The 17,322-nt window shown below is 39.9% G+C and overlaps 1 protein-coding gene across 1 annotated transcript; it reads right to left on the minus strand.

Annotated features, from left to right (window-relative positions):
• Positions 1-4,487: 4,487 nt before the first annotated feature.
• On the minus strand, positions 4,488-15,295 carry LOC147214661 (transmembrane protein 238-like). The gene is made up of 2 exons (XM_086140833.1): positions 14,670-15,295; positions 4,488-4,770 (listed from the first exon to the last, which is right to left on the minus strand). Exon 1 carries the CDS (start codon positions 15,213-15,215, stop codon positions 14,673-14,675), a length of 543 nt encoding a protein of 180 aa, XP_085996959.1. The 5' UTR covers positions 15,216-15,295; the 3' UTR covers positions 4,488-4,770; positions 14,670-14,672.
• Positions 15,296-17,322: the final 2,027 nt, after the last annotated feature.

Raw genomic sequence — 17,322 nt, forward strand, 5'->3', positions numbered from 1 at the left:
TGACCTGGTTTCCCGAAGAATTCTATACACGGATAAATAGAAATTCAAATGTAAAAGATAAGCACAGCTTAGCATGTTTGCCGCACAAAGAGGCACCTTTTATCATAACCAGAAATGATCCTGACCTTTGCTTTCACTTTCCCCAGTAATAAAACAGTGTTTCCTGAAGGGAAGCACCACTTCAAACATTTCTGGAAAACAGTGACAACCTGCTGTTCCTTGTCCCTGCATATGAGCAATCCACCATCTTATCAACCAGACATTATTTTAAATTATTTTACAGAAAGCTCTGATCATTTCCTTCACTCTGATCTGCCGGGTAGAATGTTTGCTTATTCAGTCATTCAGTTGTTTGTCCTCCCTCTGCTGTTCCCTCCTAGACTTGCAGTGCAGCTTATCCACGTTGGAGATTCTTGACCTGATTTCTCAACAAAGGCTGTGACGGACCTTCATGCTCAGCCAGCGAGGCCAAATAATAAGGGAGCAAATGAGTTTTTTTGAGGTAGAGATCTTAGTGTAAGATTGGCATCCCATCTTTGTTTGCAGACTTTGCTTTCAAATAATATATTCAAATCAGTCACTGCGGTCAGGTGGAAAAATGTGGATTTACTTGTCACTGTGTATTTCCAAGCTAAATAACTGGTAATAAACCGGCACTTTTATTGTCCCTACGTTTATTAGCCATCGTTTTCCATCCGTCCTTGTGATATTTCTCAGGACATCCGCTTGCGCTGTTTAACAACCCTGTGTTATGACTTCATTCTCGTGCTCTGGTCTCTCTGCATCCCCCTTCACATTTTGATTGACGTATTTTATAATCAACCGTTACTCTCAATGACTTGCGGTTACTCTATAGTGAAGTGAAAAAGACATACATGTGTTAAATAACCATTACAACAACATCAACACTTGTCTTACTAAATTTTTGCAATTTTTTGAAACTTTTTGAGTTTCAGAGGGAGTTTAAACATTAAGAAGCAACTTCTATCTTAGTAGTTGAAGATTTGTTTTTGTGAAAGGAATCATTCTGTAGCATTAGCTCCATTGCTTTTCATCCCTTAGGTACATTTTAAAGCTCATATTTCTGTCCATCTTTTGTTTCTCTAATGCAGGACTGGCAATGTAGCATTGCATTACATTGCTATTTCTTCTCTGGCGCACATTAAAACATCTCAGGTCTCTTCTCAAACACATACACACTCACACGCGCATAGTCACATCGGACCATGAAGAGCTATCGAGCCCCTAACAACCAAACAGAACTTAATCACATCTTCCTTGTCACTGTGGTGCTGAGTCAACATGTCATGTTCAGGTGTGTGTGTGTGTGTGTGTGTGTGAGTGTATGTGTATGTGTTGGCTACATGTCATGGAAAGACACGGTAGGTGTGAAGTGGAAACCAGAGCCCTGGAGACGGACGAGGGGATTGTTTGCGACACCTCAGAATCACGAGTTGATGTTTGAACGGGAGGGACCGAGTTATGAATAAATAATGTGGAGCTGACACATTTTGGAAAAACTCACCGTGGACAAAGCCACCTGGTGGGGCCGTGCGGGGGGTTGGGGTGTGTGTGTGTGTGTGTGTGATGGTGGGGAGTCCTTGCAAAAAGCTGCTTTGAAAAAGAAAAAGAGGCCCGACAATAAAGAAGCTGCATTGTATTCTGAGCAGAAGTAGATGAGATGTCCAGATTAACCTCTGGAACGGTTTTAAAAATACACTTAAAAAAGAAATATAAACGATCAGAAAAATGAGCAGAAATCTTTTGAGCAGAAAAATGTTCCCTGTTATAGACGATGTTTTTTGATTTATATTACTGCATAATTACTTTTCAATTACCAGCCCCCACTCCTTCAGAAAGCAAATAAAAGCTTTTATTTGCCCCTGAAGTCATTTGTCATGTCATGGGCCACAGCATTTTACCAGCTAATTCACTTACCTGGGTACTTTTGTGGGAAGCCATGAAAAATAACCATTAAAATAGGGTTGTTGGGGAAAAACAAAGCAAAAATAGGAGGATAAGAATATTTTCAAGATTTTTCAGAAAAAACTTGCATGTGCTATGTCGTCTGTTGATGCATTTCCCTTTGAGAAACAAATTGAGTTTCGTAGAGAGATGCTCAGTAAATGTCTTCATCCTTCCCTTTATCAGAAACATTTGGAGATCCATGAGTTTAACAATAGAAAGGGGATGCAAATTGTGATTTAACAACATAGTGACAACAGCTATTGGATAGAATCTACAATATTTTCTGTTGGACTGTAGTAGAAGTGATAGATAAAAGTGTAGACTCAGATGGAGATATTCATGTGTAAGGACCTTACTATGTACTCTGGTACTATATCTACTTTGTGAGTGCTGAAATTCATTGTTCCATTTCTATTGTAGTGGGAGTTGTTCTTGTACTGCGATATTTTTTATGGTTAAAGTTTAATTTGCCATAATGTCTAAAAGGGAGTGCCTGCCCAGCGGTAGAAAGCAGCTGCCCTGTAAGCTTGATCAAAGATTATAACAACACACGCCTCCACAAATCTGTGTAAAAAAAAACCCAGCAAAAACACCAAATCTGTACATAATGATAATTTAATTATAGTAATACATCATTAAATTACTATTATAATTACATATTGCGGTATGTTCAACACTGGCTTTCGTGTCAAGGTTGGTTTCATGCGAAGCTTTTTTGTTCCTTCCTCTTCGCTGAAACCATTTCTTGTAAAACGAGAGCGCTCTGAGCTCGAGTTGCTCTCGGACCCAGTTTGACTGGTTTCTGCTGAAGGGCCAGAGCGACCAATTCTCAGATTTCACAACAGGGAAATCACCGGGGGAAGAGAAGGACGATCGTCGGAGACACGACCTCAGTGGCGATTCAATACACACACTCAGTAAATACACCTACGACAGGGTCACTGAAGCGTCAATGGGATGGAAAAATGTAAACAGGGACAAAAAGTGACACATCACGGAGAAGCAATTGGGGGGGGGAAACTACTGTATCTTTATTTGCCCCAACCCATATACTGAACTTCTTGTAATTTTGCTTTTTCTTTGATAGAGATCAGGTAGGGGAGGGGAGGCGGGCATTGGAGAGGCATCCAATTGTGCAGTCCATGAGAATTTTTGGACAGTTCTGATATAAAAAAAGAAAACAGTATCCATAAAATCAGATCCATGTGATTTGACGCGAAAAATATTTCCTTGGGTGTCAGAAAGGTGCATTTCAAGGTTCTCATGAAGGAACAACATAAAGCATTTTTCTTTAATTCCGGAGTGCTACGAGTTTAGCTTAATGTAAAACTAAATAAAATCACGTAACATGATTATACATTAGCAACTTCAAATGTTTCACATTTACTACTTCAATAAGCACAATGTGTGCCTCAAGTCTTGGATGGATTTTAAAATAATATAAATACATATTCATAAATTATGACTTTACCAGGCAGAAAAGTGAAGACTTTCATTGTAAACCATTGTAGTTTTGTTTCTGACGGTTTTAGTCCTGATGTCTTCCTGGGTGGTTCTGACCCTCGCAGCTCCAGAGAGGTGAACGTTAAAAGCCATCGTGGCAAAAAAGCTGTTGGAGCCGTTCTGCAGGCGGAGGCATCACACCCCTATCTGGCTGAGAACCTTCACCTTTAACAGAAAAAAAAAACAAAAAACAGAGTCATATTAAAGAACACTCCCTTCACTAAATGAGGAAAAAAAGTCTTAAAAATGGTTTTGAATATTTCAATTTGCACCTGCTCACCACTCTGCTACACGTTCTGGGAAATGTGCTTCGTTCCGTGAATGGAAATCGCCGCGAACCCTCACAGCAGGGAAATATCCCTCTCCATTTCCAGGTTCCCCAGATACCAGAAGATCCAGAAAACCAGGCTGAGGAACAAGACGACAGGCCCGGTGAAAATAAAGAAATCCCAGAAGGTGATGGGAGCGAAGACCCCCACCAAAAAGAGGAGGAGGCCTGCCAAATCCATGAGACAGGCAATGAAGAAGAAGGCGCCGCAGCGGCCGAGGAAGGTTTTAAAATCCATGGCCGGTGTTCGATTTAGTTGATTGTTTCCCCACTTGTGAGCAAGCTGCTCCTCTTCTTGCAGCACCTGCTTATCTGAAATTAAGAGAAGGAAGTACAGAAATGCTCGGGCTGCATTCCTTTCTATTTACATGTCTGAAATTTTTTTTGGGTTGTTGTTTCTGTAGTAGCCAAGCCCTCTGATGAAGGAAATGCTCCCTAAATGATGATATAAGATTTGTGGCCTTTGCTGATAAATCTCTTACATTTCGGCATATCGTGCAGCCACTGGAGTTATTTATTTATTCATTCATTTTGTAAATAATGGCCACAGACACTTCTGCATAATTCTGAATAAAATCGTAGAGGAAAAAAAATAGGAGCGAAAGGATATTTTTCGTTTCTTTAGTGATGCACTGAGCAGGTGTCACTTTGTTATCCCGCATCAAACAAGAAACAGCAACTGCCTCTAGTTTCTTATAAACTTTATTCACAGAAAAATGAAAATAATTTACATCTTGCGGAAAAAAAATGAACAAGTAAAAAATAGAACATTTGCTATGTACATAATCAAAGGCCGTCTCTTCAACTGTGCGCAGCCCTTTTGTTGGATGCAGGGCGTTTTCCCTGATTAAGAAACAGCTTTTGACATTTTGGAAAAGAAGAAAAAGTGGCTTTAGTTCATAAGTTCAAGGCTTTCAGTCTTTTGGAAGATTGGAGACGCTGCAGGCGATCTTCAACCCGGGGAGCTGCATCTGTAAAGAAGAAGACAAGATTAAGATTTTGCACAAATGGGAGAAGAAATTATTTCAGCACACTTTTCAGATTGACTTGCATAAACAAGAGGTTTCCTTGAACTGAGCGGGGTGGCCCGCTGGCATTTACCTGAACATTAAATAAAATAGACGTCAAAAGAAGATGTTTGTTATTAAGAACAAGGCTACCGCCCCGCATCAAATCCACTATCTGCTCTGTCTGTTCATGTTGAGGATCTCCAATTTTAACCAAATCGATAGAAACGTTCTCAGGCAATTATTAGCCCAGGCTAGAATCGTGCTGTAGGGCAGCGGTCTTCAAAAAGAAGTCTGTAGAGGTAACATTTCTGCTCGATGAGACCATTCTTTTTAACTTGTCTAAAATCCCCCCAATCTGTCAATAAACACAAATCCAGCATATTGTAGCGACTGGATAAATGGAGAGAGTGGACAGAAATGCGCCCATTCAGCAACACACAGGTGTTCCAACAATAGCCTTAAATAAATACAGAAACAAAATAAAACACAAGTACATCCATTATTTTTTATCAGCATTGTAAGCACATTAACAGGCATGTCTATGTGCATTTTGTGTTTTTTTTCCCCATTGTGGAATAAGACAATTTCAATTGAGGTTGAACAACTTTTGAAGCGGTCACCTTGACTAAGATTAATGACATGTGGCCATTCCTTTTTTATTTTTCCTCCAAATAACAAAAGCCACTTCCCGGGTTTGTACCGCATTTGGGAGAAAGGTCTGACAAAAATTCAAGACCCCCTTTGTCAATTTACTTTATGTTGGCTCGGCAACATCGAATGCATCATGTGGCTCTATTATATTTTTGTATTTTTGTCACATTGTAATCACTTATTGTACTTATTGGTGATAATCCCCTCAAACTGAAAGTTGTGAAGTGTAAAAAAAACAAACAAAAAACCTGGATACTTGTTATTAAGGATTATGATACTTTAAAACAAAGCTTGAAATCATTTGACGGCGAAGTGTCAATTATTTATAGAGACCGTTGCAAATGACTTTTCTAAAAGTAAGTTTTCAAACAACTGCCAGTTGCAGTTTAGTAATTTCTCTTCTCCGCACACAGAAAAGCCAGTATCTTCCTTTTCATCCAGCTGGAGGTGGATGTGACTTGATTTCAAGACATTTGTTTGATTTTAACAGACCTTAAAAGGGAAGGAAATCTAAAACCTACATTGGACAGAAGTATAAGAATCAAAATGACTCAATGGTTTACTGACATTTAAACGCACACTATTAGCTTTTAATTAGTTTGTGATGAGAAAATGAATAAATGCATAGGATAGAAAGAGCACACATTGAGGCAATTTTTTAAAGTTTGTTTTTACTTCGTACTCAATCAACACAGGAGAGAAGCTGCTTTGTTTTCCTTTCTATGCAGGATATCCAGGGCAACGAGAAGTCGTAAACTGGAAACTTTCCCTATATTCTTTTACCTGAAGCTGTTTTTTGTCTTTTGTTGGTCAGTGTGGTAAAAATTACCAACTGAGGAATTGATGCGTAATTTTTTCTTAGTGTTTCGGTGGTTCAGGGTAGTCTCAATACAAGATGTGTGGTGATAGAACTACTATTGAGAACCTTTATCATGGGAGTCCCTGCCAAGATAGGCAGCAACAAATACACATATACAAAATAACACGGTTGAAACACGAGCAAAAAGGAAAATAGAATGAAAAAATGTGGTGGAATTGGCCTAAAAACTCTCAGTTTAGATTAAAACAAATGCTCAATGAAATAAACTAAATGAGCATCCAGCTTTTCTGCAACATGTTCCATGCAGAAGGCAAAGAACGGACAAAAGCTCTTTTACTCAATTCAGTGCTGGGACGAAAAGCAACAAAGGATCTTGTGAACGTAAAGAGCAAGGGTCAACACGTCTCTTAACAATTAAGGCACACATGTAGGTGGCCAGTAACTAGAGTAGTGCCTTATATATGAAGATATATCAGTGATGGATCCTTCCGGTGGCCAGAGCGGGCCATCCCACCCCAGGGTTAAACTCAACAATGGTGTGCTGACACTTTGCAATTAGTGAAGCACGATAAACTGTGTCGACCATTCGAAACCACAGAGCAGATGCATTCATTTACGATAAATCTCCATAATTTAGCACAGATGCACAAATTGTTGCAACAAGCTTGTTTTGTTTTCGCATTAAGAGAAAAACTACTTATTTAAAGTTAAAACCCACTGTTAGCCTCAGTTTGCTCAAAAACAGCTCCACACGCAGATTTATTCATGCGAGCCAACTCTGTGTCATTTCTCTCAGGAGTTTGTACCGACAGTTTAATTTATGGCCACTTCCAGGAAATAGAAAACAACATAAACGTAGTCTCCTCTACATTGAGAACAATTCTTTGGTGGAGAAATGAGTATTTGACAGCAAGACAACAACAACAACAACAACATAAGAACCAAACAAGGATGCTGACTTCATACATTTCACCAGGACATGCAGCTGTAAATCTAATTTTTTTTTTTTTTTACCAAAACCTTTAGGAACATATAAAACACAATATGTGTGTGAGAAAATATACATTTCCGCCAGTAGGGGTTTCATGAGGGCAGCAATTGATTAAATGAATGCATTTTGAAATAAAAGCAAGACAGGATTTGTTTGTAGAAGAAGAGAAAAAAAATGGAATATCACCTTGCTTCATTTAAAATCTAAATACATTGCAAAAGTATTTCGCTACTGCCATATTTGTTCAGCACCTTGTGTCAATATGTGTAAACAAAAACTAGAGAGCATGTAAATGAAACAGTAATGTGAAAGCACAGAGACATACAGTATGTGTTGTTTTGACATTGTGGATAGAATATTACACACTACATGTCATTTTCTGCATTTGATGTATGAAGTAACGTGCGCTGAAGTCAAGAAACGCAACATGTCACACAACTGTGAAACACAAAGGCATTGAAAGAACCTGGGTCCGGGTGGTTACTTACGCACGGATGTCCAGCAGGAAAAGAACCAGATTCTCGATTCTCAATTTTTGACTGACAAAATTGCACACATACAGGTGAGTATCTGGGCGAAGCTGTGTACCCCTCATGAATTTCCAGCAGCTTTATATCAGAAAGCTTTGCACGCAAACCTCGATTCTGCTCTTGACGCACGTCAGACTGCAATGCGAACAAGCAAACACTGAATCGCCTCCACTATTTCCAAAGGTGCAACCGGTGAACAGTGAAATGAAGCTTTGATTGTCTGGGAAACAGGTGGCTCTTTTTCTGTTATGTCTGAAAGACTAGGAAAAAAAAGTTTCTTTCTGTTTCTTATCAGTCTGAAGGTGTCCTCTAATAGCCTCCTGGCCAGTTCTGCAGCAAGGCCCAAGGCTTGACTAATATACAAGGATCAACCACTCATTTGATGATGATATAGTTAAAGAAAAACAGGAAAAAAAAAAAATCTGTTTAATCTTTCTAATCTCCAAATAACCTACAGAATCCGCACGCTGATGAATAAGTTCACTGACCTCTATGTTTTATCGTTGTCCTATTTGTTGAGCGTCTATAGCGAAGAAAGACAAATAACACGCCCACGTGCAAATGCTCTTCATTGCCATTTGCTTCCATGACATCCGCAGGAACTCAAGCCTTCAGTCAGTCACTTTCCACCATCATGTTTATCCACCATCCATTACTTTTAGTATCAAACAATCTGATCCTCTGTACTTGAGGATGTTTATGTTGTCCTGTTAGATGTGTCTGCCAGCTGTGTAGCTGGTCTCACTGCATGACTAAAACAAGTTTTTTTTCCGTTGCTGCATGAACCCGACCTGACCAGTTACTGTCCTCCAGAAGCGTGTGTTTATGGCTGTATTTGACACATAACTCAAGAAAACTTACTGGCACTGAGAAAGCAGGCTTTTGTAAAAATTTCACATAAGCCATTTCTTGTTTATGGTCTTTAAGCTATGCTAGGCTAATCATGTGCTAACTCCTCCCCCCATGAGTTAGCACTTCAGCTGGAAAACGAATAATGATTTTACACTAAATTTTCTTTTATTTTTCATAGAAAAAGACTGCGGTGAAACTTTACGGCAACATCCTATTACAGAGAAACAAGAAAACGTGCTGATAAGACAATCAGCACTTGAACTGAACCTGTCGCCCCCCGATGTAAATGGCACCACTGGAGGCATTGTTTGAAATGTGTGTTTACCGTTACGCATTCATTCACTGCTGCCAAATAATCAATATCTCAGGTTATGAGTCATAACGCGGAAGGAGAAGGCTTTTACAGGTGCAATATTATCTTAAGGTGGTGGCCGATGTGGCTAAGTGAGGTCTCAGACAGCCAGGAGTTGGAAAACACAGATATGCGGTGTCCGCATCTGCGACCACACCCAAACAACTTTTTATTGTTCTTCAGCTAGACACCCAAACACAACCTGTGAAATGAAAGCCCTGCTGTGATTCCAGGACATTGTGGGCAAGCTTTTGCAGGATTGGGCAGTTCAAACATGTCAGCGAGCTTTATGGCCTTAAGTCTGGGATTATAGAATTCATTTTCTTATCATTTGTATGTTTTTCATGTCTGCCTTGTAAACCATTAACATATGAAAGCAGATAAACATGAAAGGGAAATAGAACTGTGATGATGGCAGACCGGGTTCAGTACTGCATCACTGCTAATGTGTTCCTCCTCTCCGGGCTACAAATGGAAATAAAACTTCTCTCATACCCCAAAAAATCTGTTTTCCCCCAGCCTCGAGATTCTGAATTCATGTTCAGATAAATGACAGACAGACAGACAGACAACTTCTCAGCGTCAACAGACTCAGGGCTAGGAGCAGAAACACCCACTGATCTATAATTGAGACTAAACTAAGCTGATGAAAACACTCTTGTGGCCCTCTGGGGCGAGGACCTGCAATGCATCTTGAATGCTGTCGTTGAGACAAGCAGCTTGTTCTGAATTTTAACATTTAAAAAAAAACAAAAAACCTACTCAATAGAAACAAAAATAGTTCTGCTGCATCCAACCATCTTTAGGCAATACCACACAAAAATTCGTGGACCACGTAACCCAGGTTGTCAACATTGCGACATCCAAATAAGACACAGATGATGAAATACGCCACTGCCTCTGTTGTGCCACAGGGGCTTTCCCAAAAATGGAGAAAAGTGCAACAACTTGGCAAGGACGAAGCCCGGACATGGTGCCGCAGCCAAATAATCCCCCAAATCAGCGGGGAAGACGGACACGTAATAACACAGCCATCGCGGTGGACACCTTGTCAGATAGAGAAAAATCTACTCAATAGAAACAGGAATAGTTCTGCTGCATCCAACCATCTGAAGGCAATAATGCACAAAAATTCAAAATTCCACTGAGAATGAAAAGACAATACTGAGTATTCATAATCCTACCGAAGGTCAAACAAATAAAGATCGAAAACTAAAAGGGTTGGAAGAAACAAGCGGATAGATGCCAGTGGTAAGTGATAAATGAACACATTTAGATTGATCAAAAACAAGCTGTATTAAGTAGAAGTATTATTAGAATTAATATAAGTATTGACGGTTTCTGAACCGGCACTGTATTCATTAAAGAGACATGGCACCTTTGTCTGTTTTGTAAATACACACGACGACACACAAGAAAGCAGCATCCTGCGCTTCATTCCTATTTTCCGGCTTTGCTGAAAATGTTCTGGATCCAGGGCTCAAGAACACATGGAAAGAACCAACATTCTCTATTAGTGGTTCACACCCTTGAATATGTGTTTTTTTTCCTATTTTTTCCTTACGTTTGCCAGGAAATGGCAATGACTAAATCCTCACGCTGTGAAGATCATAAACTTTTGCCTGCCATTTACTTCTAAACATAGTCAGCTTGTCTGATGTTTATTTGGCAAACATGCCAAAAAGGACAGGGCAGTGGCCAGGACACCTCTGTTTGATGTAGCGATAAGGTGCGATCCCTTGCGTAGGTTTTCTCTCAGGGGCAATGTGACGAACAGCTTTTGTTAATTTAGCTGCTCAAATTCCGAATTACGAGGGTTTTCCATTCTAAATTGTCAGTTGTGAATGTGCGCCACAGCTCAAAGTAAACGGATGTAGCCACACAAAGGTACACTTTAGAAACACTATTCTTTTACACTAAAATTCACAAACAAAATGCATTTCGGCATCGATGCGAAGACGTGATTTTCAGATGGCGGCTAAAGGTATGTTTTTCAATTCCAGAGGCTAGGACGTGAATAAAAGGTAATCAAAACATGTGAAATGAAAGCTGCAAGGTGTCACACAGGCAACCGTCGATCAAATTTGATGTCTTGGATACAGCAACTGCAACCGAGCGTGAGCACAGAAGCTTTTTCTAATTAAAAGAGTAATTTTGAATTGAAATAATTGAAAAAATTAATAAGAGAGGCTCCCAGTGTCATGATTACAATTTCAAACTTAACTGATGCTGTGATAGCTCCAGAAAAACTGTATTAGTTTAATCTAATTTCTGGTTGATTAGGGGACTTTTAATGGTAAGAATAACACAAATCAGCAACTTACTTGATTCATTAGAATTGTTTTGAAAACATTTTGGGAATCTAACAAGGGAAACAGCAAATTAGCTGGAATTGTGATATCTTAGCAACAAAGTGGCGCTTTGCTCTTCCACCTCGTAGCAAGAGGGTCCCTGGTTCAAATTCTGACAGGAGCCTTTCTCTGTTGGTTTCCTTCTGGTTCTCCAGTTTTCTACCACAGTCCAAAAATCGGCAGTAGGTTCATTGAATGACAGCCGGTTAGGCTCTGACATCTTGTGATCCTGAGTGGAGGATAAGGGGCAAGGAAAATGAATGAATCAATTAAATATTTTGTTGCATGCTTTACAAAGGGATTCCACATTTAAGAAAAAAAAAAACAATGTATAAGACTGTGCCGCCTAAATCATCTGTTTTGCCTCAATTTCTAATAGACAATGTTAATTTCTCTTTTGCTTGATTGTTCATGACCCTCTTCTTCTTTCATTGAAGAATTATCTCGAGGACAATGTTGCTTTTATTTCAAAAAGCCATTTATCATCCATATTCAAAGCGGTACCTTAATGACCTACTTGTCTTCACTTGTTTGCCATCAGACGCCAATTCCAGTCTTGTGCCAGGATTAAAAAAAAAAAAAAAGTTAAGTTGCTTGTCAATATAGCGGACAATGTTTTAGGGAACTTTTACCCACATCAGTTCTGTTATGGCCACATTGTGCTTTTGATGACAGTACTGAATAAAAGGAGTGACGAAGCAAAATATCATCCTATGCAGTGCCCCAGATAAGACAAGTACAAGGCAAAGTCATCCTCTGAATTGATTTTGTGTTTTAACCGAGACGTTTAGATAAAACAAAAAGAATATAGAGAAACATGTGCACAAACTTATTCGTTGGGCTGGTGCTGAATATGTGTTTGATTATTTACAGGGTCTAAACTTTAAACTTCGAAACCTGCACTTTCTCTTAAAAAAAAGAAAATCCAGCATGATGTTTTCCCTCCAAAAATCATTGAGAAAAGTTTATTTTGCTACTTTGATTTCTTCTTTCAAATCTTTCTGCATCCTGGGCCTGGACAGAAAGGTTAAACTGCAATGCATAAATGCAAAATTCATCAACTAATGATTTGGATTAATTGGCCCCCCAAAAATGTGAAATCACACAAATAACCACTTAGTCGGTGGTAAAGAAATTAAAATAATTTGTCAGTACGGTTATGTCACAATCTTGACCATTTAAGATTTCCCATCAGGGTGAGTATGGTATTGACATAAAGAAGAAGTTAAGATAAGACTTAGTGCCTCACATTTGCAGAAACATTAAGGCCCAGATATCAGTGTGTTTTCTGGAAGCCTACGCCTCCAAGTTAACCCAGCGTTTACAGAAAAAAGGACACACCCTTGATGTGAAGTGTTTGCGACACACACAATTCCATATCTCATGATCATTAGCCAGGTTAAATAAGAGAATGGGGTTAAGGCTCAATAAAAACCAACCACCTGGAACTGCTTTTTAGAAATGTAAAGAGCATATGACGTGTATGGAGCATGGGTTGCATACATAATGCATAGACTATAGACAGATTACAGAGAGTATTGCGTTTATGCGGTATATAGGGATTACAGAATGTATAGTTTATAGAAATAAGAGCGGTTTGTATTGTATATAATGTATAAATTGCACAGAGATTATAGAGAGTACGGAGTTTACAGTATATACAGTGTCCAGTGGGACGAGTGAATAGGGATTACAGAGTGTATACGGTGTGTATGAATTACAGGGCAGATATGCAGTGTATAAAGGAGGACCCCCACCATCCACATGCTCTGCCCCTGTTGATCAATAAGCTGCTGACTTCCATTAAAATGCAATTTGGCCCACAGCATGTCTGACTGGCCACTAGGCTACAAGCAAACCGAAATAATGCAGGTGGGGTGGGGGTGTCAAGGTGAGCGGAAAACGGTCAGGCTCATTAATAAAAAGCCGCCGCGAGCCACCAAGGATCTTTTCACAACAGCCGGGGGGACACCCCCCCCCCAACAAGAAAACAATTAGTTATTTTCACAAATATTCATGAGCTGAGTGAAGCAACAGGGTCCTGGAGGGGGGACGGCGTTATGTGAGGACGTCCGCCTCTCAAACACTGCAGGGGGGCGTCTGATGGCTGACAATAATGAGAAACATAATAATGAGTGAGGGGAAAGCGGGGGAGGATGGAGGATAGGGGGCTCAGGATGACAAGCGTTTCAGATAATGATGAGCACAGTGGTGGCGGCTGACAGACAGACAAGGTGAAACCGGACCAACTTTGCTGAATATTTATACCTCATTTAGGGCTTTTTGCCCCGACTTCTATTATGTACAACATGTTACATGTCGGGACAGTAAGTCGGTGAGGGGAATAATCTAAATTACAATGACAGACTAGAAAGCAGGACGTTAAAGCTCTGGGTGATAATGAGGAGGAGGCAAAGTGAAGGTGAAGTTAAGGAAGCGAGTCTTTTTTACACTTCCCTTTTTTTCTCCTCTGAATCTCCAGGATACAATTTTTGCCATTTTTTTTTTTCTTTTTTTTTCACTTTACATCCATTTCGCCCCTGTACACCAAATGCATTCATACATACTTTTGTCTTTATTAGACGTAAAAAGTTATGGGTGCATTGACTTGTTTCATTAAAGTGTATTTAACTACTCTACAATTTTACAGAGGTGAAAGAGATTTGACTTGTTGCTGATACAAAAATAATAATCAATAATTTATACTTCATCAATCCCTCCTGGGGTCATGCGTTGCTCAACAACACTTTGACACACTAGGAGGAGCCGGGAATCCAACCAGGAATGTTCGTTTCCAAAGGCCTCCCGCTTCACGTCGCCAAACAAATGATAATTCCAGCTCATAAAATTATATTTCTCTCCTCCTCCTTTTCTTGTATTTTATTCCTTGATTTTTTTTTTGGAAATGTACAACATTTAACCCATTTAACCAAAAAAAAGTTATCCATGCTGAAACTAGTTCATGATACAGTATTGACTTAAAAATTCTAGTATGCATTTATTTAAAGGGAATAATGTGGTTTCTTTTTATGACACGGATTACGATTTAATCAAGGAGACCAGTACTTGTGTTGAATGTAAACTTCAATCTATATTTTGTTCACGGCAAATGAACACCTCTGTGTTTAAAGTAGTACAATTAAAATCCCCATTATGGCTGATCAGCTACTCAGACATAAATATGGCATACTTGAATTATTTATTCACGGTAAGCATGGAATTGAAAAAAGCGAATTCACTTTGTAGCGGTCCGAGATATTTTTGAACAATTTATTTTTGATATTGATTAATAAAGTGGATGCGGGAGCCTCACCTGTCAGAGCAGCCTCTCCGCTTTAGCGGCAGTCTGGAGCGCCAAATCCGAGTTCCTCAGCACCCCCATTTCCACGGTCCTGTGGGCCGCCGCGGCCTCCGTGGCCTCCGTGCTCCCGTCGAAGCCCCGGTTGTCGTGACCCGTGGCGGCCCCGCCGCGGTCTCCCCACGTTACGCGCGAAACGGCGCGCAGCGTTCCGTTCCACTCGCCCTCCATCATCTTCTTCTCGGCCGCTTCCAGGCTCTTCGCGCCGCTCCTGGAGAGCCTCTCGGACAACTTCCTGGCCCAGTGGGTGAAGTGGAAGTCGAGCGAAGCTCCACGCTCGTTCGTGGACAACTGCACGTTTCCCGTGTACCACAGAACCCACCACACCAGGCTGAGGAAGATGATGAGCGACCCCGTGTAGATGAGAAAGTCGCCGTAGAAGCGCCCGTCCATGTGGAGGTTACCGAAAATGCCCACCAGGAGGACCACCAAGCCGGCGGCGTCGAAGAATAAGGCGAGGAAGAAGAGCGGCGCGCACTTTCCCACGCAGCTGCCGCCCATCCCGGCGGAGACGAGACGCGGAGCTCGACCCGACGCTCTTGCCGAGCACCTCTTCTTCTTCTTCTTCTTCTTCTTCTCCTCCTCCTCTTCCTCCGCCGCTTCACCTGCACCTGCACGGCGCTCACCTGGGAGGAAGCCACGCCCCCTCCATGCGTCTGACGTCATCACGGTGGGCTTCCAGGGGCCTCACGTTTCCAGACTAATAGAAATGAAATCATGACAATGAGGAGCCCCAACATTCAATGAGGGGCCTGAGTTTTACCATCCCTGGTGTTTGCATTGTTTCTAATAGGGAGGAACGTAGAGAACCCATCGATGATAGCAATAACTGTCGCTTATTTTACACTTTGGGGCAGTGGGGGACTCTGGAGCGGGGCTCAACCCCGGACTGGTCGCCGGTCACTCCTAGGGCGACAGGTACAGGACTGTCTCAGAAAATCAGAATGTTGTGATAAAGTTCTTTATCTTCTGTAATGCAATTACAAAAACAAAAATGTCATTCATTCTGGATTCATTATAATCAACTGAAATATTGCAAGCCTTTTAGTATTTTAATATTGCTGATTATGGCTTACATCTTAAGAAAACTCAAAAATCCTATCTCAAAATATTAGAATATCATGAAAAAGTAATTTTTGTTTTTGCAATTGCATTACAAAAGATAAAGAACTTTATCACAATATTCTAATTTTCTGAGACAGTCCTGTAGAGACAGACAATCATGCGCTCTCTCGTTCCCACAATTTTTAAATTTTTTCCCAATTGTAAACTCCACACAGAAAGGCTCACCTTGAGAATCAAAAACTAGGGTTTGTGCTGTGAGGCTGGGTGCGCTAACCATTGCATCACTGTGCCTTATAAAAATAAAAACAACAGAAATGATAATAATCAGAATGTGGGGCAGTAGTTAGCGAAGTTAGCTGAGCAGCAGACGATGGATGGATGGATGGATAATAATAATAATAATGATAACAATAATAATAATAATGATAATAATAATAATAATAATAGTTATGAATTTTATTCAAGGCCCCTTACTTGACACTCAAAGATACTGTACGGACTTGTACATATACACAAAGTAGAGATTTAAAAGAAAAAAAAGCTACAAAGTGATCAAAGTAAAAATAAATAAATACAGAAATTAATAAAAGTGACTGCAATTGGCGTCAGATGGACATAATGGATGGATGGATAATAATAATAACAATAATGATAATGATGACAACGATAACCAGATAATTTACTATGGTTATCCTCATGACTCATTATCAGGAATCACTGTTGCATTTTAGTCTACCTGCAATTCTTTTAAACAATCTTCAGCGAGTGCGCACTAAATTTCAACATAAACTGAAGATACATTTTTATTTTATTATCTTCCAATGGTATGTTCTTGAAAGTTACATGCTGTACTTTGCATCAATCCCAATCGATGCAGCGAGTGAAATACATCTGAGGAAATAATAAAACAGATGTAGAAAAAAATCAGCCAGTGAACTCACCACAGGATTAAATATTCATAAATAGTTTTATTTAACGTACAACTATTTTGAGGAAACATAAAGCAAGCAGCCCTCTTGCGGCAGGGCCCTGGGGGTCTTTGCAGATTTTCATTCGCTGAGTCACCTGCACAATAAATATTAAATAAGTGATCATGAAAATGTCGGGTTCATATTTTCCTTTTACTTTTCTGAATCTGTGAAGCTTTGCTTGATATTCCTTAATGATCACAGGAAAATAAACTTCACATTTATTTTGAGAATCATTTGAAAAGGAATAATGGCGGTCATTTGGAAATCTCTCAATGTGTGTGTCAAACACACCGATAAGTTGGTAAATGATAAATGATTGCTGACATAATCATACACACTGATAGTTCCTTTCGTTATCAGCTGTCCGCAGAACACTGTGATCAAAACATGAATCAGGAGTAAACTACAAATAAGAATGGGAAATGACTGCAGTGAGATCTGTGCTTTGGCGTTATCCTCGAGCGGACCAAGAGCAAAATACCAAATGTATTTATACCTGTACAATACTTGTACATGTCACACTACAGTTAAACATCTGAAAGAAAGGATACAAAAAGTAAAGTCAATATTTG

Source organism: Fistularia commersonii, chromosome 33 (genome assembly GCF_037954325.1).
Source record: "Fistularia commersonii isolate RoL2024-O1a breed Wild chromosome 33, RoL_Fcom_v1.0, whole genome shotgun sequence".
Classification (NCBI taxonomy): Eukaryota; Metazoa; Chordata; class Actinopteri; order Syngnathiformes; family Fistulariidae; genus Fistularia; species Fistularia commersonii.